The sequence below is a fragment of the Podarcis vaucheri genome (genome assembly GCF_965113315.1).
Source record: "Podarcis vaucheri genome assembly, chromosome: 2".
In the NCBI taxonomy this organism is placed as follows: domain Eukaryota; kingdom Metazoa; phylum Chordata; class Lepidosauria; order Squamata; family Lacertidae; genus Podarcis; species Podarcis vaucheri.
Window position 1 is genome coordinate 66,647,396 of NC_138760.1, and position 23,557 is coordinate 66,670,952.

The window sequence follows — 23,557 nt, forward strand, 5'->3', positions numbered from 1 at the left end:
TTTTTCTACTGTCTAGTTTGGTATATTTTTATCTTTTAAAGTTCAGCTGATCTAAGGGCAGAGGATTCAGCAAATGCTAAAGAAAAATCTAGGCTTGGGGCAAAGATTTCCAGAGACAAAATAAGTACTGGAAGACATTACCGTCATACAAAAGGCACAACAGTAAAATGTTCTCCATTCTCTTATGTGCTACTGAAATACCTTGAGTCCAAGCTTAACTGTCTTAAAATCTCTGAATTGCAACATTTCATGAATAACATCCTCTTGTTTGAATTAAGAAAGCTGAACTGTTAAATTACAAAAATGGAATAGTTCAAGTAAGTTGCACCTTGCTTTCAACCCTGGTCATCAAAATGCAGTAGCTTGGCTTGTTCATACAGGTTTTTAAAGATTGATTTGTTTTAGCATTAGCAGTTGTGGACATGGCAGGATTTTAATCTCCCATAACCTTTGTAGAACTGGCTACAGATAAAATTGCCTGAAAACTAACTAAACTCTAATCCGTATCTGCAAGGTTTCATTGCTTGGTCACATCAAAGCAATCACACCACACCTTCAAAGACATTTGGGATGTTAATGTGACGTGTCTCCCCCCCCCCCAAGGTAACTGACTAGTCTGGGAGTAAGTTGTCTTATTTTGTCCAATTATTATCTCTTACAGGTTTAATTAAAGCTCAGCACTTCTAGGGCATTATTTTGTGTAGTGTTCCAGAATTGGTGGCTTCCAATGCTTAACTGAAAATCTGACCAGATCTTTAAAACATTCGTGTATTTTCATTCCAAAAAGTTTGCTGTTTCTTCTCTCTAGTCTAGTACCTTGTTCAAGTGAATTGCATGAGACTAGTTCAATCTTAAACATTCCTTGGTTTCAGTGGGGTGGGGGTGGGGCGTGAGGTGGGGTAGTGTTGCCTAAATGGTAAAATGTCTTGATAAAACGTCAAAAGAGAATAAAAATTTCCTTCCAGTAGCACCTTAGAGACCAACTAAGTTTGTCATTGGTATGAGCTTTCCTGTGCACGCACACTTCTTCAGATACACTGAAACATAAGTCACCATACCCTTACATAGAGTGAGAGGGTGGGGAGGGGTATTACTCAGAAGGGTGGTGAGAATGGGTGATTGGCTGATAGGTGTGGTAAACCTGTTGTCTACTTCATAAAAGAAGTCAGAAGTTCTTGTTTGCTTCTGTGACTAGAGCTTCCAAATTTCCAGAGCCTACAAAAGAAATGTTTTTTGCTGCTGGCAGCTGTGTTTTCATTCCTGTGTTGAACCACTATATTGCCCAATTAATGAAGTATTTCGATAGTAAAACTATCAGACCCATATAGCTGCACAAAAGTATTTAATCTTTGGACAGCAGCAGGGAGCAGAAAGAAGTATCAATTGCTGTGCGTGGTTTTCCCACACAGGCATCCAACCGGCTGTGCTGGACTTAATGGGCCACTGGGCTGATCCAGCAGGATTCTTATGTTCTCAAGAATAATGGGGGGGGGGAGTTGATTAAATTGTCGTGTCCTGCTGTATCGACAGAGGCATAAAGCCTACAGATTTTGTGTGCTGCTTTTGCTATGCATCAAAAGCCTCAACCCTAAAATGGTAGGCATTTTGCTTTAAATAAATTGTGGGCGAGAATTCTACATCTTTAATCTTGGCCTTAAGCTTAATACTCCATTAAGTCACGAGTTGTTGCTTCTTTTTTTCAGGCCAAGGAGACTACCACTAAGTCACTCTTTCAAGTACTTCACCATCTCTCCCTTCTTTGGTAGGCGGAGCAGCCGCGAAGTTCCAGCTTCTATCACCTTTTAATCACACCTAAAGCCCCGCCCTTTACCCACTTCCGGAAAGGGCGGGGTGGCGTGGGGGAGGGGAAAAGAAGAGATCAGAGGCGGAGGGGAGGGGAGGGGAGGGGGAAGGGAGCTGTGCCTCGTCTTTCCGCCCACCCACCCCTCTTCCGATCTCGCGTCCGATAGGCTTGCCCTGCTGTCTGTTAAACCCCGTGAGCAATGAGTGCGGGGCCGTGACGTCAGGCACCACATAGGAAACTCCTCCGCCTTCTTCGCTGGGGCTGGCTCTCGGCGGGGGAGGGGAGGGAGGAAAAGGGGTGAAACAATTTCAAGATGGCGGCGACTGAGGCGCGGATAACAATGGAAAGCGGGAGGCTTGGGTGGCTCCGGGCCTGAGCTGGGGTCGGGGCAGGAGTGAGGGAAAGTCGGCGGCGCGTCGCCAGGCTCCCGGCAGGAGGCTGGGCGGGCCCGGCCTGTAAAGGGTGGCGGCAGCGAAGGAGGAGGAGAAGGACGACGACGACGACTACAGGGGAAGAGAGCCGAGGCTGTGAGGGCTGCCCGGTGTCTCTGGCCGCCAGCCATGGCGGAGTGAAGCGGCCGCCTGGTCTCTCTCGTTGTCTTTCTCGCCCTCGGCTCATGGTCCTGCCCCCCTGCCCCATGGCGGAGTTCGTGGTTCCGCGACACAGCGCGGTGATGGAGCGGCTCCGCCGGCGTATCGAGCTGTGCCGGCGGCATCACAGCGCCTGCGAGTCCCGCTACCAGGCCGTGTCCCCGGAGCGGCTGGAGCTAGAGCGCCAGCAGACCTTCGCCCTCCACCAGCGCTGCTTGCAGGCCAAGGCCAAGCGGGCCGGGAAGCACCGCCAGCCGCCTCTGCCTCCCCCGGCAGCCGCTCCGCCGGCCGCCCCGTCCCAGCCGCCTCCCCCTGCTCCGGCCCCGGGCTCCGGGGGCTCCTCTGCCTCTACCTCCGCTCCTCCCGACAGGCCTGGAGTCAACGGCCTGGACGCCGACACCGCGGGCGGTGAGCAGCAGCATCAGCACGGCCGGAGCAGCGCCCTCCTCGCGGTAAGGTCCCAGCTGGCGGGCCCCGGGGTTGGTTGGGGCTTTGCCCGGGGGAATCCGCGCCACCCCTTGAAAAGGACCTGTAGGGCCGTGAAGGCTGAGGCCGGTGGTCAGAAAGGAGTCGTGGCTTGGAGGGAACTTTCCTTTAATAAGGCTGGAGAGGTTTGAGGCCTCCCTCAGAGCTCGAGTTCCTCATATTGGGAACAAGATAAGAGGATGTTTGTTTCCACCTCCCCCGGGCCGCTCCAGCTGTGCATGAAAGAGAAACTTGATTGTTTGCTCTCCCGATTCTATCTACCCCATTCCCCGGCATATATATAAATATATATAGTCTTGTCTTTTCTAGTTTATTAAGGCAGCGTACATATGTAAATAGTGATTAAAGAAAAAGCGGGGATCTCTAGCAAAGTATGTAGGAAAAGTAAGAAATAGTAGGCTTCCAGTTCTGTTATGAGCAAAATAAAGGTTAATGCGATTCTTTACTTCCTTTAGCGTTGCTATATTTTGGCTTTACAGCGAAATGTGGCATGAGAATGATCCATCCAGGCAGGCAGGCAAGTTGGTGAAATGCTCTTGAAACTCTGCTCATGCCCAGTGTAACAAGCCTGTGCAGATAGTCGTTTGGCAGGAAAAATAAGGACTGCATTTCCCCCATTTATATATGTATTGTTTTTTCTTCTTAGAGTGGTTCACATGGGAGACACTGTTTTTATTTTCACAGCAACATTGCCTGATAGGTTACTGTATGTGAGCAACTGGCCTAGTCCCTGCCATACTGGCTATGCAACAGAGGGGGAGCTTCAGTATGAAGAGTTTTTAATGGGGGTTTAGGGACCAACTTGGAGACTGGTATGGAATGTCTGCATACACAGAAATTGAGAATTTTACTCCATATAGTGGAGCCTGCTTGTTCTGGTTTTCTAAGCATATTGGTCCAATGACTCAATCCACCACATCATGTGTATGAGTTGGTGGAAAATGAAGAAGACTGCTTATGTCTTTTCCTGCTGTGGGTTTAAAGATGTAAAGATAATACCTGTCTTCCCTGTAAAAGAGGAAGTTTTGCTAACTTTCCCTATAGAATCAGGTCAGTGCTTTGGGATTGAAGCAAGGTGTAGAAAAATCACACAAAGTTAGATGGTGTGTTAAGAAAGCCACAAATAAGAAACAGTAAAGCTGTTGTGGGTAATCCCAAACAGCTGTAGGTGACTATGTTTCATGTTCACTTTGAAATGATGCCTTTGAGTTTAGGTTTGCTCGCCTTTGATCCAGTGTTAGAAACTTAGATATATAAGCTAGGTGCCAAATGGTTCCTTAAACCAGGGCTACATTTGCCAAAACAGAATGCCTAGTTGCCATTTTGGGGGTAGACAGCCCAAAAGTAATAATTTTCAGTATGACTTTCTGGCTCCTGAAATTCATTCTGATTGTGCAGATAAAATATAGTTGATAGAATTGCTAGTGTGTAAAAACAGTCAAGATCCAAGGATGCCCAAGCATGCACTCCAGATGGTGGAGACATCAGGTGCCATCCTGCACCTGGGCATCTTCACTTGGTCACAAGTGCCCGATAGCCAGGTGCAAAATGTGCCTGGCAAATTTTGAACGCTGCTTTGATCACAACTGAAAAATAAAATGAAGCTGCAACTGTCTATTCAGCCTAGCACCAGTGGTTCAAGGTCTGAAGTAGAGGCCTTTCCTAGTATTAACTTCTGTGATTATTTCACCAGGATTTAAACCTGGGACTTTTAGACAGGCAAATCACTGTGCTGTGGCCTCTCCCAAATAAGTATCAAAATTTTGGACTCCTATTGGAATTGGAAGATATACTTTCTGACGGTAACTTTTGTGTTGAAATAGTGAAGCATAATTCCAGATACAATGGAGAGGTAGAATACTATAAATTTTTTGGGATTTTAGTTCTCCAAATTTTTCCTCATGTACCCTTACTTGTGCTTTATATTATAGCTCTGTGAAAGGATGGGTAAAGACTCAGAAACATCACATAAGCATATTTTCATTGTCTTAAGTAAGGCAATGTGTATTTCTAATGGATTCTTAGAATTTATTAATAAACATTGTAATCTGAGTTGCATTTTAGCAGCCTTGAAGAGAAGGACATGCCTTGGGGAAAGTTGCTTACTTATGTTATTAGTTGTAGATAGTCCCTAAGTCAAAATAAGCAACCATATATCAGATTGTATCCAAAGGGCATATTTTTTCCAACATTGCTCCTTTCTTTAGGTGTAATATTTTATCATTTAAATACCAAAACCAAATTATTTACAGCAGGAACAATATGGTTGGGTATTATCCAGTGATTCCCCACCCCCAATGTACGACACATTAATTTTCTAGCAAAGCACTGGACTTGGTTCCTCTTCTAGTTCTTTTCAAATAATCATCTAAGCTATCTCCCGAGTGCGTTTGTACAAATGCATTAATAATAGAGCTGTAGCACTTTTTCATAAGCAATTCCCATTAAATCCAACCTCCTCTCTTCAGTGTCCAAGCCTATGGGAAGCCTGCAGGCAGGATCTGAGTGCAGCAGTGAGCTCCCTACTTGTGAATCCCAGAAGCTGGTATTTATAGATCTACTGCCTCTGACACTGAAACATGTTATTTTTTCCCTACAAAATGAACATTTTAAAAACTGTGCCTTCATCCTTTAGGGTAGATAAAATGTTACTAATCTATGCTTCAGTTTTATCACCAGTGGCTATTGGCAAGTCTCCAGTGGGTAAGATTAAGTGGGAAGGAAGAAGTATTCTCTTTATTGGTCACTGAATATTTGGCTAGAAAAATGAAACTAAAAATTAAAATCTCTCACATTCCTTGTAATATATTGCAATTTATTCTTGATACAAGAGATTGACATATCTAATCTTGAATTTCTTCTGGGCCTGAGCTCATAGTGATTTTTAAATACTGAAAACAAAGAAAGTTAACTATGTTGGTAAAGTTAAAGTGAATTGCCAAGCTGTTTAGGTCAGTATGGTTAACAACACATCAGAAAGATGCATCCAAAATGATACTAATACCCTTAGTAAGCTAGGGAATGAGAAAAGGAACAAACCAGGTAACCCTTTCTATGACATTTTAGGTTGTGATCTTTGCATCTGGTAGAGTCAGGAGTTGCCTGCCCTATTAGTCATTTGTCTGTTTTAGAATTTGGCTGGACAGAGCTAGGACATAGTCAGAAGGATGGGTCACTTTAATCTTTTTCTGGCAGTGAGGTTGTAAGAAGGCCTTGTGATCTGACAATGTCTTAAATGGTATGTGTCCCAGATAGAAGGTTGTTTAAAACTTTGTAAGAAGAGCTTGGTAAATTCCTTGATACTTTAAACTTTATGTTGCATTTCAAAGTGTACGCTTTAAAATACACACTTCAGAAAGGAAAATGGCTAAGAACATAAAACATAACTCTATAACTTTCTGTTTTATACATATTTTGCATTGTGTCCAATGCTGTCAGTGCATGAACAGAACAGATTTCCACTCACACAACTGGAGCTCACTTCCCTCTTTTAACCCTGCAGTCCTCACACACGCTAAAAAACTGCTTTGTAGGTTTGGGAGACATTTTGGGGTGTGGAGTTGCAGAGGGTAGAAGAAGGTGATTCCTTGTTGCTCTAGTACAAGGGTGCCCAAACTTTTTTCAAAGCGGGCCAGATTTGATGAAGTGAACATACATGAGGGCTGACCAAAGTTGTTGAGCTTTTTTTTTAGGATTATTGAAGTTGTGTTGAGTAGCAATGTTGGGTTCCACCCTTTATTGTCAGAAAAGTAAGTGTTAAGCAGAGCAATTGAATCTTCCACTATGCCAATATTTCACATACACCCCGTAGCCCTGATGCTGCCTTTCCAAAGCTGGGTAAGCAAGTTGCAAGTCTCTGGCAGGGTCCTATAGCCCTCACATCTCCTTCCCAAAGTTCAGTGCCTTGCTTACCCACAAAGACAGCACATCTGCATGAGGGCTGGGGGGGGCATAAAATGTTGCTGAGGGCCACCAAAAAAAGGCTTCAAGGGCCATGCATTGGACCACCCTGCTCTAGTATTTTCCCTTAAGCCTTTTGGTTTTGAATTTCCACATCACCTGATTATTTTCAGGTGTTGATATCTATGTAATCCTCTTGCCAAAAGGAAAGCAAAAGGGTAAGAAAAGCCTGATTAGACCTCTTAATGACCTTCTAATGACTAACTGTTTTTAACATTGTGTTTTAATTGTTGTAACTCGCCCTGAGATGTTAGGGTGAAGGGTGGATAATAACAACTTTATGCTTACCTTTGAACAGTTGGACCATACAGAATGTGACCATATAGTATGGGTTAAACTTCTAATTTTTAGATGATCTACAATCTATATTTTAACAGGGGAAAAAGCACTTATACGGATATAAGTACCATACAATCTGGTTATCTGCCCTTTCTGGTTTAGCAACAAGGAACTAATGTGCAAACTATATGCTTGATGGTATTTTTCACCATCAAGGTTTTTCTTTCAAACCAAACAATATTCTTAAGCACTGCTGGAAGAGATGTGGATGGATCTGCCCCTATTTTTGAGCAGTCAAACTCCAAATTGCTTTACCATTAAGTGTGGTAACGAGCAGAAGTTGGGGACATTTTATCAATGAATAAGATACCACCACAACTGAAAATTATGTCAAACCCTACATCCTTAGTTGCCTTTCCACAAATGGAATGGCTTCTTCTGTTCATGAAAGTGACATGAGTCCATCCACCTCCCATGCTGTTTCAGAGGATCCGCCAGCCTTCTGGAAGAGATTTTACTGGGGCACAGGGAGTGCATGGGAAGAGGAAATTGGCGAATATCACCTTTCCCCACTTCTGGTAGTCAGGTAGTGGCAGTACCCCAGGTGTGGACTTGCACTCATAGGAACTTAGAATGTAAGTCCCTCCCTTGTTTATGTTGAGGCAAGGAACAGATCCAGCAGAGGTTCTTTCCTGTGGGAAGAGAGAGGAGCAGCAATTGCAGTGATTCCTCATTGCCCCAGCATCTCCCATTAGCACCTCCCTTGCTTTTCTGGAGGCCCTCCCTCCCCACTCTGAAACAGCTTTTCAAGGCCCACAAGTGGCTGCAAGCACCAGCAGAGCTCCAGTGAGCACATGAGGGTTGAACCCTATGGAAATTATGTTCTGTGTTTATTAAGATGGTGAGCACCTTTTAAAAATTTAGCCAGTATATATCCTTTCCTCGTACTGCTGTTGGTACTGACAACTTGCATCACTTGCAGGCAATGTTGCAGGTATGTTGTCAACCAGAACACTGTTTGCTTTTTATTGCTTATTAGTGTACTGAAACATAAACAAGTTTTAATTAAAGTACTCTCGCAATGACGATGATCCTGTTGTGTGTTCTGAAATTAATGTTCTCCCTTTTACATGTAGGCACTTACCAACAAAATAGCGGTATCTACATGTTTCTGTGGTATTCTCTCATCAGAGGTCTGTCATTGACCTTACTCACTTCCGTAGTTCAGGGAGCCATGGTTTGGTATACATAGGTGAACTTGGGACCCAGAAATTTTGCAGGCAGTGCCACTGCCCCAAGCAGTTGTATCCATCCTGATTGGGAGATTTTGTGATTGATTAGAGACAGGACAGTACTGATAATAGTTACATTGTGTGTGATAGTTGCCTTCCAGGCATGCCTAAGATCTGCTTTGGCTGCCTGAAGTAATGCAAGGTGTGGAGTTGGAATGACTGCAGACCATTTTGTGGGATTACACACACAATTGCTTTCAGTGCTTGGATAGAAGTTTCTGCTAACAAGCTGATTAACTTGTTGCACAACAAGTTGAGGTAGGGTGTTGTTTACTGGTCTGTGTGCTATTGGCAGTTTAAATGCTGTCTTCTCGCAAGTCTCATTTCATTCTACTGTAAAGCACTCAGAGCAACTAGTAATGCTGTTCAACTTTAAAAGAGGTGGACCGGCTAGCATTTTGTTTCACAAGTCACAGAAGTTCTGATTTAGAAAAAAAGTTTCTACTGTGGCTGTGAATTAGCGTATTTTTCCGTCTATTAGATGACCCCATGTATAAGATGCCCCCTATTTTTGGGGACTCAGATTTAAGAAAATGGGGGGAGATGGTCCAGAGTATAAGACACCCCCTAATTTTTGACATTATTTTTAAGGGGGAAAAACCTAGTCTTATACATGGGAAAATACGGTACTTCACTAATAGGTTGAGCTCAGGAATAAAGGCTCTATCATTAAAGTCCGTTCAGATTTGTTTTTTCCTTCAGATAGGTCGTTGTGTGTTTGTGCATTGGGAACAAATTGTTAACATGGTTCTGAATCTGCTTATATTTCAGTGCTGCTAACTGAAATATGTAGAAATAAAAAAATTCCTTCCAGTAGCACCTTAAGTTAGTTCTTGGTATGAGCTTTCGTGTGAACTGCCCTGAGACCCCTGGGTATAGGGTGGTATATAAATTCAATAAATAACAACAACAATAATAATTGTACTTTTGTAGGAAATAAAGGAATTATCAATACTGTTATTAGCAGATGAATACCTTTTTATTGCTCTTCAGACAAATTGTCCAGTATTTCCCTTTTTATTCTGTTCAGAAAGCAGAGAATAGAATATTTTTTAGAAAGGCTTATCAGGGTGTTAAATATACACATTGCTAGAACAATAATTTAATTAATTTTTAATTCAGTGTAATTGTCTGGCATCAATTAAACTGATCAACAGGATGTAGTATCTCGGCAGATAGTATTGAATTATTTTCCAGTTGTTTCCTCTCCTTTGAATTTTCATCTTAGAACAGGTTTTTCTCGCCTTGACATACTTTGGCAGGGCTGCTATCTGACTCACTTGCCAAACTGTTGTAAACTGCTCTTTGGAGAGAGCTGTACATGGTAGTGTAGATTTTGCCCATTTTTTGTAGACTGCCAAATACATGATTCTTAAAGAATGGAATACAAAGTTCATGCATGTGCAAAGTCATAGAACACTATTGTGATGTTCACAGTATTCTGGTTAAACTGAGACTAATTAAGAGTGACGCACTGTTGCATTCTTTCTTTGTTTGTGTTAAGTTTGCAGTGAAATAGTTTTGTAACACTGAAAAACAAATGAGAACCACAACAGTGTGGAGTGCTCCCATGTAGAGTACCAGGCAGCCATTTCTTTTCCCAGAATTCTCCTTTCTGCTGCTGACCCGCATCCAGCTTGTAGCATTTTGTAGCCACTGAGGATGCTCAGTCCTTATTGTGTGTTTTTGGAGAGTGTTTTTGGCTCCCTTAGGGGGGGGTCCCCTCAAGTAAGCTGATAGCACCCTCTTGTGGGTGAATGGAATATTTTTTTTGCTGCATACAGATCAGCCCTAGAGAATGAGTTTGTTACTAGTAGTATAAGATTTATTTTTTATTATACAGTAGCTCATTCTTAAGTGAAATTATTGTAGGTGAGTTCACTCTATACTTGTAGCTGTATGATTTAAAATAGAATTCCTTTCAAGAGTTATAGTGAAGGGGAAACTTGGCAAGTACAGTTTCTTTTATTACTACCGTACTATGATGTTTAAATCAGGCTTATACAAGCCACAAAGCTAAATGTGGACATGTTTGGCAGTGTGCCAGGAGCATCAAGTTCTTGTTTTTGGCTGTCTGACTGGGACTGCAGTATAGTGGGATTGGTGAGCACCTGGCAGGTGACAAGTTGTGAAGGTCTGAAAAGTTAGTAAAGTGGCACAAAAATCCTAGCTCACAAAAGCAGCCACTAGAACTAGAGTGAATATACAATTGTTTTTGGAAATAAGCTGGAAATTGCACCATCTGAACTGGCTTGAAAATCACAGTTAAGAAGTTTGACGTAAGATGCTTCCTCAAAGCCACTTAACACAAGCTGGTTTTCACATCCAGATGGCAGTATCAAGTAGGAACAATAAAGTATAAGTTGTGACAAGGGCACATGTATCTGTTTTTTCTACATATGGGCACATGTAGAAGCTTTGTAAGCTTTTTGCACCTAGTAAAACAGATAATATGCATTTGTCCCAATGTTAAAGTGCAATATTATTTCATTGCACTAAAGTGATATTCTAGTAGAAAAATGATTTTGTATAACATGTCCTTTTAGATCAATGGTTGCATTTCAAATTAGTGCAGGCTGCTCGCAAAAAACTTATATCAGTACAAATCTCCAATATTTCACTGACTCACTGTAGTTTTGTATAACCACAAAAAATGAAGGCTCTTTACAACCTAGAGTTAGAAAAATGGATGAAGTTGCCTCAGTCATAAATATTGACAGACTTTGCTTCTTTTTTAGAGGACTCTGATGATAAGACTTTCCCCCTACTACTTATACACAGGCTATACTTTAAAATAGTTTTTATCTTCTTAGGGCAGGTTTACTTAGGATAGGCGGAAGTTTTCATTTTCTCTTCTAATATGTATACAGTACAGCATTTTTCTACAGTATTTTGTGTGCTAAAGCTCTTTAGCAGTATGTAGATTGTATCCAATTCTGCTGTTCTGCTCACCCAGCAGACCTGCACAGTGGAACTTTCCTCTCCTTCCAGCCCCCCATGCCCCCTCAAAATCTGCCCCAGAAGGTTGGAGCACCCTCCAGATCAGATTTTGGCAGCGCACAGTGAGAAGAGGGGGAAGTCTCATTGTGGAAGTGCAAATCCCCTTGCGCAGTGTTGAATGCAACTCGGACTGTATAAACATAACATATTCTAGAGGAGTAGCCAAGTTAGCTTGCTGCAGATAAAACAACAGTCCTGCTACAGACTGAATTTGTGGCCATTTAGCCTCACTGTTTTTTTTCTTTGTGTTTGTGTGTGTAGTGGGCAGTAGTCCACAAAAGCTTATAACAGAAACAATCTGTTAATATATTAGATGTCACAACTCTTGTTCTTTTGCCAAGGTAAGATTGTAGTAGGTAAGATTCCATTACCTGAAAAATTGGTAGAAAATCTTTTTTTGCAACTGATTCATGGGAGAAGAGATTACTTATTAATATTGTAGTTTGAGGATAGTACCAGGGAACAAATAAGACATTGTGGACTTGAAGGGCTAAACAAATTGCTGTTTCCTTTAGTTACATCTAGAGGGCACTACAAAATAAGAAATTGCATCATAGCTCATGAACAGAGCATGGATCGTCAAATGCAGTTGCTGTGGGAAGAAAATCTTCACTATTAAATTTATCATCTTGTGCTATAGGAACATAGACCAGTTAGTTTGTAGTCAGATAAGATTAAGGAAATGAAAATACATAGCAAAAGTTGATTTTACAAATTTTTGTGGAGTAGGTCAGCAATGTGATCTGCCTCCGAAAATCTAATAGTAACTGAAAGTGATGCAGGTTTACATGTTCTTATATGTGTTTCACTGAGTATACTGTGGCATGGGTTTGGAAAATTACAAGGTAGTAATATTTTATTGATGGGCAGGAGGGTCACCAAAATGCAAATAATATGATACAGTGGTGCCCCGCAAGACGAAATTAATTCGTTCCGCAATTTTTGCCGTCTAACGAATTTTTCTTCTTGCGAAGCACGGTTTAAACGGTTTAACAAAGTCGCAAGACGTTTTCGTCTTGCGAAGCAAGCCCATAGGGGAATTCGTCTTGCGAGGCAAATCGCGAATGAAAAAACCTTTCGTCTAGCGAGTTTTTTGTCTTGCGAGGCGTTCGTCTTGCGGGGCACCACTGTAATTGAAAATACAGGAAGTTCAATATCTTCTTAGTTCTTATTTATTATGGTTGTATTCTGCCCTTGAACCCAAAAGTTCTCTCCAACTGAAGGTAGTTGACTTTAAATAGGGAAAAATATTGATCCAATGGAGGAATAAAACAATAACCAAAGGAAAAGGGGTAGAGGAGGACTGACATAGCATATAGGTGAAAATTGGATAAGAGTTTAATCAATTAAACAACACTGCTTGAAATGTTTGCCAGATTCCACTGAATTTCTCTGCATTCCCTGTTGTGCCACATAACTAGGCCTCTTATGGAGAATTTTAGAATGTCCTTAAAGCAATTTTTAAATATAGGTGTACATTGTGTTGTCCAGAACTGTACCGCATCTTGTTTTGCTACTAATTATTGCTTGCATTCCATTAAATAGTAGGTTTTTTTAAAAAAAGTACTCACATTATAGGAATATGTTCCTGAATTAAGAAGTTTGAATGATAATTCTAGTTTTGGAAGCAAAGCTAAATTGGTTTTGCTACTTTTTCTAAATAGATTTAATGGTGCATCAGTTCCAAAACATGCAGACAAGACTTGCTGGTGAAGTTCTACGGATTATTGGTTACATGCTGGAGATGCTAAAATGTCCACAAGGGGGTAAAATGGGGGTCGAGACCTAGGGAGTATGGAATTCAATTTCCTGCTGAATAAGCCAATTTCATTGGTGAATTGATGAGATTTGTGTTGATTTCGACCTTCCATTGCTGTTATATAATATTTTGCACTAAATACAATCCTTTCAGGTTTGGGGCTACCTGAAATAAACTGATATAAAATTACACCTTACCTCAGGAGGAAGGGTTGAATGTTTAAAGTCTAGTGCTTTCAGGAGTTCTGAGGCGAAAACCCAGTCTTTTGAGGCAGACAGAGCAGTAATTGCTTCTGTTAAGGTTTTTATATTTTTTTGGAATACTAGTCTGCTGCAAATTTGTAATATTCCCCCCCCCCCAATTATTATAATAAAATTTTGAAGAGGAATATTATCTACTCTGAATCATATCTCTACCTTTTTAAAGTTGGAAATTAAAGTGTAGTAAATGCTTGCTTATTAGTCATAAAAACATAGGTTGGTTGAGTGGCAAATTTTCTGAGGAGCATAATGCAGCTTGCTACCAGACTGTGGCGAGTAGCAATTATCTTCAGTCAACTTTTTTTTTTTTTTTTTTGGTCAAACTGTATGACCTGTAGCTTGTTTGCTCTGTGATGAGCTTTGTGCTGCCATGACCTTCTGTGCTGGTGAAGTGCTATTACAACTGTATATTCTACTGTAAAAGCCTGAGTAATTGTTTGAGTAGAAGGGCAAAGAGAGCTGTGAATTGTTGGACAGCTCTTGCATGGCTGCCTTGTGTTGCAATGCAGGCCAGCCCTGTGGGAGTTGCATGTACAGTGCTCTTTTGCAGCGTTAGCCCTTTAGAGTTAACAGGTACATTTTTTGTAAATTCTAAAATCATTTATGTATAATTATTTTATTTTATTATATGGGGCTTCCAGTGCTCTCCCATCCAAGGGATTGATCAGGTCTAAAGCTGCTTCAGCATTTCTGTAACCTCATATGCTTTCAGACTTTTCCCTGAGTTCCCAAGTTATACTTCATAATGGTGTTGGAGGCTGAGCCCAGGCAAACAAAGCATTGTTGGGGGGATGTGGGGGAAAGATATCCAAGGTTGCCTTAGGTGTTACCTTGAAAGATGCAAGTCTTGTTGCATTTTTGTAACTCCAAAGCAAACAGGTTTTTAAATCACATGGTTTTAAGTAGTTAAAGAAAAGGGGATTTTACTCCCCTGCAATTTTTCAACTGCAGTGAAAACAATGGTGCTTGGTAGCTAAAAGAATGATTTCTAGACTAAAAAACCAAAATGGCACTTGGTGTGAGGCATAAAACTAATTTAGAACTGTCTCTCTTTCAGCAGCTTCATGAAACAGTCAAAAGGAAACTTGATAGTTCCGTTTCACCGCAGAATGGCGACCAGCAGAATGGCTATGGGGACATGTTTTCTGTTCCCAAGAAATTGCGTCATGATGATGGTCTTGTTGGATTGAGTGGCTCCTCTAATGGAATCCCTCCTGCATCACCTCTGCACCAGCTTGACAGCAAATCTTCTGGTGGAGACACCTTACAGCTTAATGGAAAACATTCCATGGGTCTAGATGGCATCAACAAAAAGTGTCTGCCAGACTCTAATCTTCAGCTGAATGGAAACAGTGATGCTGATGACCCCTTTGCTATGGTTATTAACAAGGAGCTTAAACAAGAACCAGATGACCTTCCTTGTATGATTACGGGACCAGGAAGTTCAATATCTCAGAATAATTTGATGTCTGATCTTAACCTTAATGAGCAAGAGTGGAAGGAGCTCATTGATGAACTTAACAGATCCGTGCCTGATGAGGATATGAAAGATCTATTTACAGAAGACTTTGAGGAAAAGAAGGATGTTGATGCTTCAAATTCAGCTGCACAAACTCCATTACCACAGGACATCATTATCAAGACTGAATTTTCCCCAGCAGACTTTGAACAAGAGCAGATGGGATCCCCACAAGTCAGATCTACTTCTGCTGGCACAACGTTCATTGGTACCTCTTCTGTTAGTGCTGCTTCTCCATCAGTTAGTAATTCTCAAACTATGATTCAGCCTTCCAGTCAGTCAGTAACTGAAAATTCCAACCAGTCCATGATGCAGCCATCAAGCCAGTCTCAGAATATTCAGAGGCCTCTTCCTAGTTCATTGTTATCTGGTCAAAGTACAGGGGGTGCCAAAGAGATGTCATCTGCTAAACAGCTTCAACAGATAGCTGCTAAGCAGAAGAGAGATCAGCTATTGCAGAACCAACAGCAAGTCCATCAACCCAACCAGATTCCTAGCTGGCAGCAGTCTGGACCTTCACACAGTCCATTAGCTGTTTCATACACTATGGAAAATCCCACTAGCCCTTCAGTTTACCAACAGGACTTCAATAACCAGAAACTCATGATGTCTAGTATGCCAAACAAGAGTTCTCCGAGGGCTGGAGTTAATTATCATGGTGGAAATATGTTAAGCCATCAGCCAAACAGCTTAAACCAGAACTCTGTATCTAGTCAAAACTCTGTGCTAGACTATGGGAATACGAAACCTCTTTCACATTACAAAGAATGCGGTCAAGGAGTTACAGTATCTGGACAGAACAAGTCTCCAATGTTGGCATACATGCAGCAGCGTCAGCAACCCACTCTGCCTCATAGGAGCGATGAGCAGAATGGGATGTTTGTAATGAAGAAGTCTGGAAATCCTGCTTATAGACCTCTAGGGCCACACAGCCAAGTAAGTGCTTGAAGTAGAAGGTTTGATAATAGTAAATGAGGAGGGCTGAATAAGTAGAGCAGCCATGCAAAGTAGTTCCATTGTAAGGTGCATATTTTAGAGCTTAATGTAAAATAGTACAATGGACATGACAATTAGCAACAGTCTCAACTGAGAAAGAAACATACTGTTTTTCATAATCTCTGTAAAGATAAATACCATGATAATATACTATTTCTGTTCCAAAATAGTCACTGCAATGATCTTTATAAAGACAGGGGTACAGTTCTTCAAGATCTGCTAAATAGGATCTAATTAAATTTTAGGAGATCTTTTCATTGCTCTGATTATTTTGTTGTGACTTGGATTGAAGTTTCTTATGAGATATTACTAGTTACTCTGAAGACTGGAGAAGGGACCCTCATAAGAATATCAGGGGAAGTGTGGTTTTGTTTTATTCAGTCTTAAGATGAGGACTAGACCATGTGAAAAATGAACATAAGATTTTAGCTGCAGTTCATTCATTTTCAGCTTTGTATTCTTGTTATAAAACAGCATGCCTAGACACTCCATTGCGGCGGTGCCCATAATCTAGGTTTAAAATGCCATTTAGCTCTTAGCGTTCATATCTCAGTTTCTAACACTGCATATAGGGCTTTATTAGTCTTCATTTCCTTGAAATCATCCAAGGGTAAAGACTGAACCTCACACAGTGTATTTATGGGAACCTAGAGTCAGAAAAAAAAACATGCCTCTTAATGAAGATGGATAACTGTTTTGACCAATGAGGAGATACATTCTATCTCTGGTGTAAGTTGCCTAAAAAGCCAACCAGAAATTTACTTAAAGAATGCTTCCACCTCCTTAATGAATAATACGACTGTTATTACAGTGTAATGTAAGTCATATTGCAAAAGTGGCTTACTTCAGGGGTACCAGATCATATATATAGTGTTAAACTGCATCAGAATGTTGGGGTTTTCCCCCAGTGAGAGTGCAAACCCACAGAGGAAATCAATTTCTTTCCCTTATTATTGGAAAGTATGTGTGCTGTATTTAACGAATCCTCTTGGTTATAAATGCCCTTTGGGCTTCTTCTCACAATGAGGTTCCTTGAATCCTGTCACTGGATGGTTGCTGCCCCATGCGGCCATTTCATGGATCTTGGCTTACCACTCACTAGACATTAACAGACTCAGACTTCATTGTGTGGTTTTGTTTCAATATCACTGTTAGTATGCATGATTGCTGCATCTTCAGAAGTGGCTTTTAATTTAATGAATATTTTTATTAGACAGGCTTGCTGTACTTTCATTTATCTTCTTTGCTACATTGTAATAGTTGCTGAAAGCAGTACAGTAGTCACTTTTAAAGACTTTTTGAAAGGGTGATCTTTGTGCTGCCTTCTTCTTCTTCTGCTGCTGCTGCAGTCCTCCTCTAGCAGTTGGGCTTGAAAAAGCCTAATTGCTAGGAGAGGGAAGAATGGGGGGGGGAGAGTTTGTGTATGTGTGTGCGCACGCACATGTGTGAGATATGTGGTTGTATGTGTGTATGTGGAAAAGACCCTGATGTTGGGAAAGATGGAGGGCACAAGGAGAAGGGGACAACAGAGGACGAGATGGTTGGGTAGTGTTCTTGAAGTGACAAACATGAGTCTGACCAAACTGCGGGAGGCAGTGGAAGACAGGAGTGCCGGTCCATGGGGTCACGAAGAGTCGGACACGACTAAACAACAACAAATGTGTGTTTGTGCAGTGTGTTTGTAAGTCTGTGGTGTGTGTTTGTGCAGTGAAAGCCACACCTATTTTTCTTTGGTAAGTGGCCCCCACAGGTGCTGAAGAGGGACTGTGACCTGTACTTCCTCACCCACTTTATAATGTGTGGAAATACAGTGGTGCCTCGCAAGACGAAATTAATTCGTTCCGCAAGTTTTGCCGTCTAGCGAATTTTTCGTCTTGCGAAGCACGGTTTTAACGGTTTAACAAAGTCGCAAGACGTTTTCGTCTTGCGAAGCAAGCCCATAGGGAAATTCGTCTTGCGAGGCAAATCGCAAACGGAAAAACCTTTCGTCTAGCGAGTTTTTTGTCTTGCGAGGCATTCGTCTTGCGAGGTACCACTGTATGTCTCTGTTTCTCCAGTCTGGTTTGTGCTTTTGCACAAAGGTGGCATCATAATAAGAGGGTGGGTTTCAATCAAAACTAAAAGTAAAATTCAGTCGAAACTAAAATTACATTGAGCATCACTTCTTGGCAGATAGCTATGAATATATGACAAGTCCTCCATCAGAAGCAGAATCATAGATTTAATCCTGTGTTCCCAAACTGAATTCCAGGCTTCCTATCCAATTTATGTGTTTGCTTTTGTAGGATCAAAATCCTTCTGCTGGTGTTCCTCGCATTCCTGTTTCTGTTCCCGGCTCTGGTGTGAATGCACAGTCACCCAATGTTTCCATGGCAGGTAACCATGGCAATCCAGCCTATCTCAACAGCCAGCAGCAAGCAGCTGTAATGAAGCAGCAGCACCAAATGCTACTAGATCAGCAGAAACAGAGGGAACAGCAACAAAAACAACTGTTAATGGAACAACAAAAACAGTTTATAATGGGGCAGAGGCAACTAATTGCTGAACAGGTAGGGGACATCAGAATAAGTGTAACTTTTCCTTTTTGTATTTGTCTTATTATTTTGATGGACTTGAACTCCTTCCTGTTACCTGATTACTGTATATTAAATAAGGTTTTGCTGAAGCCAAGGTGCATGTTATGCTGATTGTATAAGAGCAGCTCAGACTCTTCCTGCTCCAGAAGCAAACAGACAAAAATGGAGGGGATTACAGTCACGTATTACAGAGAAAAAGTCACATACCACCTTTCTCCTCTCACTGATATCTTTCATTAGCTCCTGACAAAGCACAGAGGTAAATATAAATTCTTATGCAACCAAAATGGTAACTCCTCCCCCGCACACACAGCAGACTTGAATGGATCCCCAAGGTTTGCAAAAATAAAAAAAAGTTGTTAGAAAAAAAGGATTGTAATAACACCTCAAACTGGTTTACAAAAAGAATAAAACAATAAATATTAGTAAGATCAGTTAAAAACAAGTATCCAAAACATTCAAAAATAAAATAAACTAAAATGAAATTAAAACACTCAGCAGCTTCTACATGTCTGGATAAGCTTGCCTAAACAAAAAAGTATTTAGTAGCTCTAAAAAGCACTTGGCAAGACCCGCCTATCAGCTGATTGTTAGGGCTTGATAAGCCTCTTGCAAAGTGCTTTGCAAAATCCATTGATGAGCAGATTGTCACATCTTGTGAAGTGTTTTGAAAGGCACTTTGTTGCAGTTTGATTTCAGACCTTACGGACAAAAAATGTTCTCCTGATGACATTGTGACATCAAACAATGAGCCGGAGGGCAGTGCTGCCCACTTGTTAAATTGTTCCTGTGAGAGGTGGGGGGAGATCTGGCCAGATTCTGTTCTCTAGCCCCCACAGTGCAGTGTAAAAATGGTTCTGGTATACTGTACTACCATATTTATTTAAAATGAAGGTACAGTGGAACCTCGTGACATCATTTGGTGCTTCTGTGAATGCGCAAAGCGTGATTTGGTGCTTCAGCGCAAGCGCCGAAACCCAGAAGTAACTCGTTCCGGTACTTCCAGGTTTTGGCACGTCCGTAACCTGAAAAAGCGTAACCTGAAGCATCTGTAACCCAAAGTACCACTGTACAGCAATGTATTGCTGGAATGCCAAAGGAATGTTTTCATTGTACTTGAACATGATGAATGAACCTCCGCAGGATTAAAATGTCACACTATTCTTCCCCTTGAATAAATTTATTTGAGAGGAGGCATTGCAATGTGGATGTTGAGTCCCTCAAAATACCACATTTCCTTTACTAGAGAGGAACTACAGCACAAAAATCTGTTATTCTACATTCCCTTCTGTTTTAGATAAAAAGGCTTAACTGTTCTCAAATTCTTCTAGGCAGTTTGCCTATTGGAATGTCAGTTTATTATTGAGTGGAGCTCATTGTTTTATAGATATGACTCCCTTTCTAGCACCTTCTGTGGTATATTCTGCTATGTTTTATTTTGGTGTATACATCAGCCTTGATTTTACATACTAAGCAGTAGCATTTTTTTTCTTTAATTGTTTTTATGATGTTATTAACGTGATTGTAGACTGCTTGAGACAGCAATCAACCTATATACAACATTGCTGTTTACATTAAGGCATTGTTTGTGACAAAGTTTAGGCTGTGTGTTCTTACAGTCTTGGATCTGCCCTGTTTTAGGAAAAGCAAAGGCATCATCAGGAACAACAGCAACAGCTCCAGAGGCATCTAACACGACCGCCCCCTCAATACCAAGACCAGACACAGAATCCATATCAACAACAGTTCACAGGTAAATGGGACTGTGGGATTTATTTGTGAAAGACTAGCTGGAAAGCAGGAGAGGTGTATGCAGAAGCAAAGTGTCTTCAGCCTCTATGGATTTGGTCATTAGTTAACTTTAAAATGTTCTTTTACTGCCATAATTCATAATCTTATGCTCTGGATTTAAGTGCTTGGCCTTTTTAAAAACAAACAAACTATTGCATCCATACAAGTTACAGAGGAATCACTTCTACTGTGAAGTGTGCAAATGATGGATTAATTTTTTCTCAGTACTGGTAGAACTGCTAAAGAGAAATGTAAGCTGATAATCTTCTTTACTTGCTATCTATCAATTAAACCAAGTATGTTAATTTTGGGAGGGCTCAGTACTAGGATAGTGGCAGATGAGACAAACTGGATTGGCATATTTTTGCATGTGGTGATGGTAATTTTCATGTTAGTGCATATTCACTCTGAATTTCCAACACAGGTTGGCTAGCTTTTCAACATGTGCAAGTGACAGCTGTGAATGAGGACAGAGGTTTCCACATCAGTGGTTCATTTGAATTCACCCTCATGCATTGTTGTTTTCTTTTTCCTTGCCCTTGTTAGGCAGTTAACAAGACTTGCATAGTGCTCCTGCTCTGCCCTACAACCTCTTCCTCGCTATAGACTTTATAGCAACACTAATGAAGTAGACACATATAGGTTGTCCTGGTCTCAGAGCTTCTTCATTCTCTGATACAGCCAAAGTTGTGCTTCCAGTGTTCTAGTAATTTTGCCTAATTACTGTTATTGCAGCAGCTGAGAAAATAGCTGCTGTTGTGATTTTATCCATGTATCATCCAGTTTACAATTACACTGTCTTGTTTGGGCACATGCACGGTCAGGTGTGGCTTGGCTCATGTGTGAAGGAATGTGACAGTGTCAAGCAACCCTATGTTTGCATTAAATTTAAGTAGCCAGCTCAGATAGGTTTATTTGGAACAGTACATAGGTGGCAGTCGTGATTCTGCCCTTGCACCATAATATTCTGTTTAATTAACAGTCCTTATTCCTGTTCTTAGCTGCTAGCTTTGTGATGTGTGAAAGGTGCCACCACCCAATTTTAGTGATTGCCCTCAACCCCCTGCAAATACCACCCTAATCAAGAGGATCCCCTAACTCTTAAGAGAGGTTTTTCATGGGGCTGCTGGGGGGAGGTAGCAGTGGCAGGATATGACCTTCTGGTGGCACTTCTCAAGGTTCAAGACAATGAGTCCTAAATACAGCTACAAAATGTTGCATGCTGCAGTATATGTGTAATGTTGCACCTAAACTGAGGGTATGTTCTGCTTAGTTTTTATAAATGTTGAAACTCTCGTTTTGTGTTATAGGCTCATCTCCAGCGATGGCAGGGGTAAATAATTTAGGCCAGTCTAACTCCAGTAGTCCACGCATGTTTTCTCAGACTCAGAATATGATCCAGATTGGCACAGGACACAGTTCTGTCTCCTCAAGCAGCAATCCACAAGATCGAGGAGTAACTCAGTATCCTAGTTTGCAGAGCATTCAGCGAGGTACCTTGTACAACATGGCATCTGGTATGACACAGATGGTTCCACAGCATGCAAATCCAAGTGCCAATGGACAGCCACAAATGCAAAGACAACCCAGTTTGGCACAGGGCACTGCTCTTCCTGCTGGATATGGACAGAGCACCCTAGGAACTGCCAGCATTTCTCAGCAGCACAGTAAAGGAGCACTGAATCCCAACCTATCCAAGCCACAAATGGCAAGGATGCCCACATCTATTGGGGTCCAAAATCAATCATGGCAGCATCAAGGTATGTCAAATATGAACAACCAGGCACAAGGGAACGGTGGTTTAGGGACATTTACTGCCAACTCCACTTTCCATATGCAGCAGACTCACCTAAAGTTGACCAATCAACAGTTTGCGCAAGGAATGCCTCAGGTAAGCCTCAACACCAGCAGGCCGATGACGTCCATGAACTCTGCTGTCTCTGGACAGATGTTGTCATCTATAAGTGCCCAGCAGAGGACAAACCCTCCTACCCAGCAGGCAGTCCCATCACAGCAGGTCTTGCCAGGCATGAATCAAGGTGTCCCAGATATGACTTCTTTCAGCCAGAATCAAAATCAGCAACTGCCTAACAGAGCCAATCTGCATTGTAGTCAAGGTTATCCAGTGAGGACACCCAGTCAGGAACTGCCCTTTGCCTACAGCAACCCATCTGGTAGTAATGGACTGCCGAACTTAACTGGGGATACAGATCTTATAGACACTTTGTTGAAAAACAGGACTTCAGAAGAATGGATGAATGACTTGGATGAGTTGTTAGGGAATCATTAAAAAGAGGTTTGGGGATCCCCCCCAAAAAAATCTTTTATTTTTAATTACAACTATCCTTGGACCAAATACCTGTGGAATTGAGAAAATTCACAGGCACTAGTGGGAATGTATTGGAGCTGCCCCCTTCTGGGTCTAACATCATGAGAAGTATGCCCCAATTTGATAGGATATAACATTCTCATTTTTGTAGTGGGCCTGGAACACTACTCATGGAAACAGTCCTGGTCAGTTTGGTGTGCATCCCAGCCAGCCCTCCAGAAGTTTCAATTTTAACAGTGTTTTTCAGTTGAAGGTTTAAATGCGAACCATGCTGTGGTGATTCAGAAAGTAAGCCAGCAAGGAAGACTCAAAATACTCAGTGTTAAGGCAATCGTTTCTACAACTAGTACTTGACAGGTTTCTTGATTCTAACTTGACCTGCAAACTAGTGAAAGTTAACACTCTGCGACCTTTTTCTGAGGAAAGATTGTGCAACACTTTCTTTGCAAAATCTACTCTAGTTTGAGAAGTCGTTCTTCTAGTCTCTAGTGATACTTGGCAAGCAAGATATGAGAGTTCACAATAATAATAGCTGATGGCTTTCTGTGCTGAAGATCTTTGAGTGTTAAAACTTGTCCAGCAGTAGGTTGCTAGAGCCCTAAACTGGGGACCTCATCCTTAAATAGCTTATGGCTTACTAAGCTAAGCAATTTGCACTCTGCTGTGGGGGAAGACTGAGCTCTTGGTTTTTTGATGATTATTTTTTTTAATGGCGAATCAGCTTAAAATCAAGTGTGCACTTTTTCTATCTCCTTTTTAGCATCCATTAAATGAGAACGTTGGGTTGATCACAGCTTATTTCTTCTCTTGGATTCAGAGGGCATTTATAATTAGCAATCTTTTGTTGCCACACATAGGCTGTACCAATGAGAACAGGATCTGTTACTTTTGGTCAAGCAAGTGAAGGAAGTTTTGT

General features: G+C 41.4%; 1 protein-coding gene across 2 annotated transcripts; it reads left to right on the plus strand.

Moving 5' to 3' along the window:
- The first annotated feature begins 1,970 nt into the window (after positions 1-1,970).
- MAML1 (mastermind like transcriptional coactivator 1) lies at positions 1,971-23,429 on the plus strand. 2 transcript variants are annotated; one of them, XM_082213392.1, is made up of 5 exons: positions 1,971-2,846; positions 14,488-15,885; positions 18,231-18,494; positions 20,163-20,274; positions 21,623-23,429. In XM_082213392.1, exons 1-5 carry the CDS (start codon positions 2,421-2,423, stop codon positions 22,600-22,602), a joined length of 3,180 nt encoding a protein of 1,059 aa, XP_082069518.1. In that variant the 5' UTR covers positions 1,971-2,420; the 3' UTR covers positions 22,603-23,429. The 2 variants fall into 2 exon arrangements, with proteins under 2 accessions (XP_082069518.1, XP_082069519.1); XM_082213393.1 differs by having other exon boundaries at positions 14,491-15,885.
- Positions 23,430-23,557: the final 128 nt, after the last annotated feature.

Excerpts from the sequence above, each read along its gene's own strand:
- MAML1 (XM_082213392.1), top strand. The coding sequence starts at position 2,421 with ATGGTCCTGCCCCCCTGCCCCATGGCGGAGTTCGTGGTTCCGCGACAC. Across the intron at positions 2,847-14,487 it reads GGAGCAGCGCCCTCCTCGCG|CAGCTTCATGAAACAGTCAA; the intron begins GTAAGGTCCCAG and ends TCTCTCTTTCAG. Across the intron at positions 20,275-21,622 it reads ATATCAACAACAGTTCACAG|GCTCATCTCCAGCGATGGCA; the intron begins GTAAATGGGACT and ends TTTGTGTTATAG.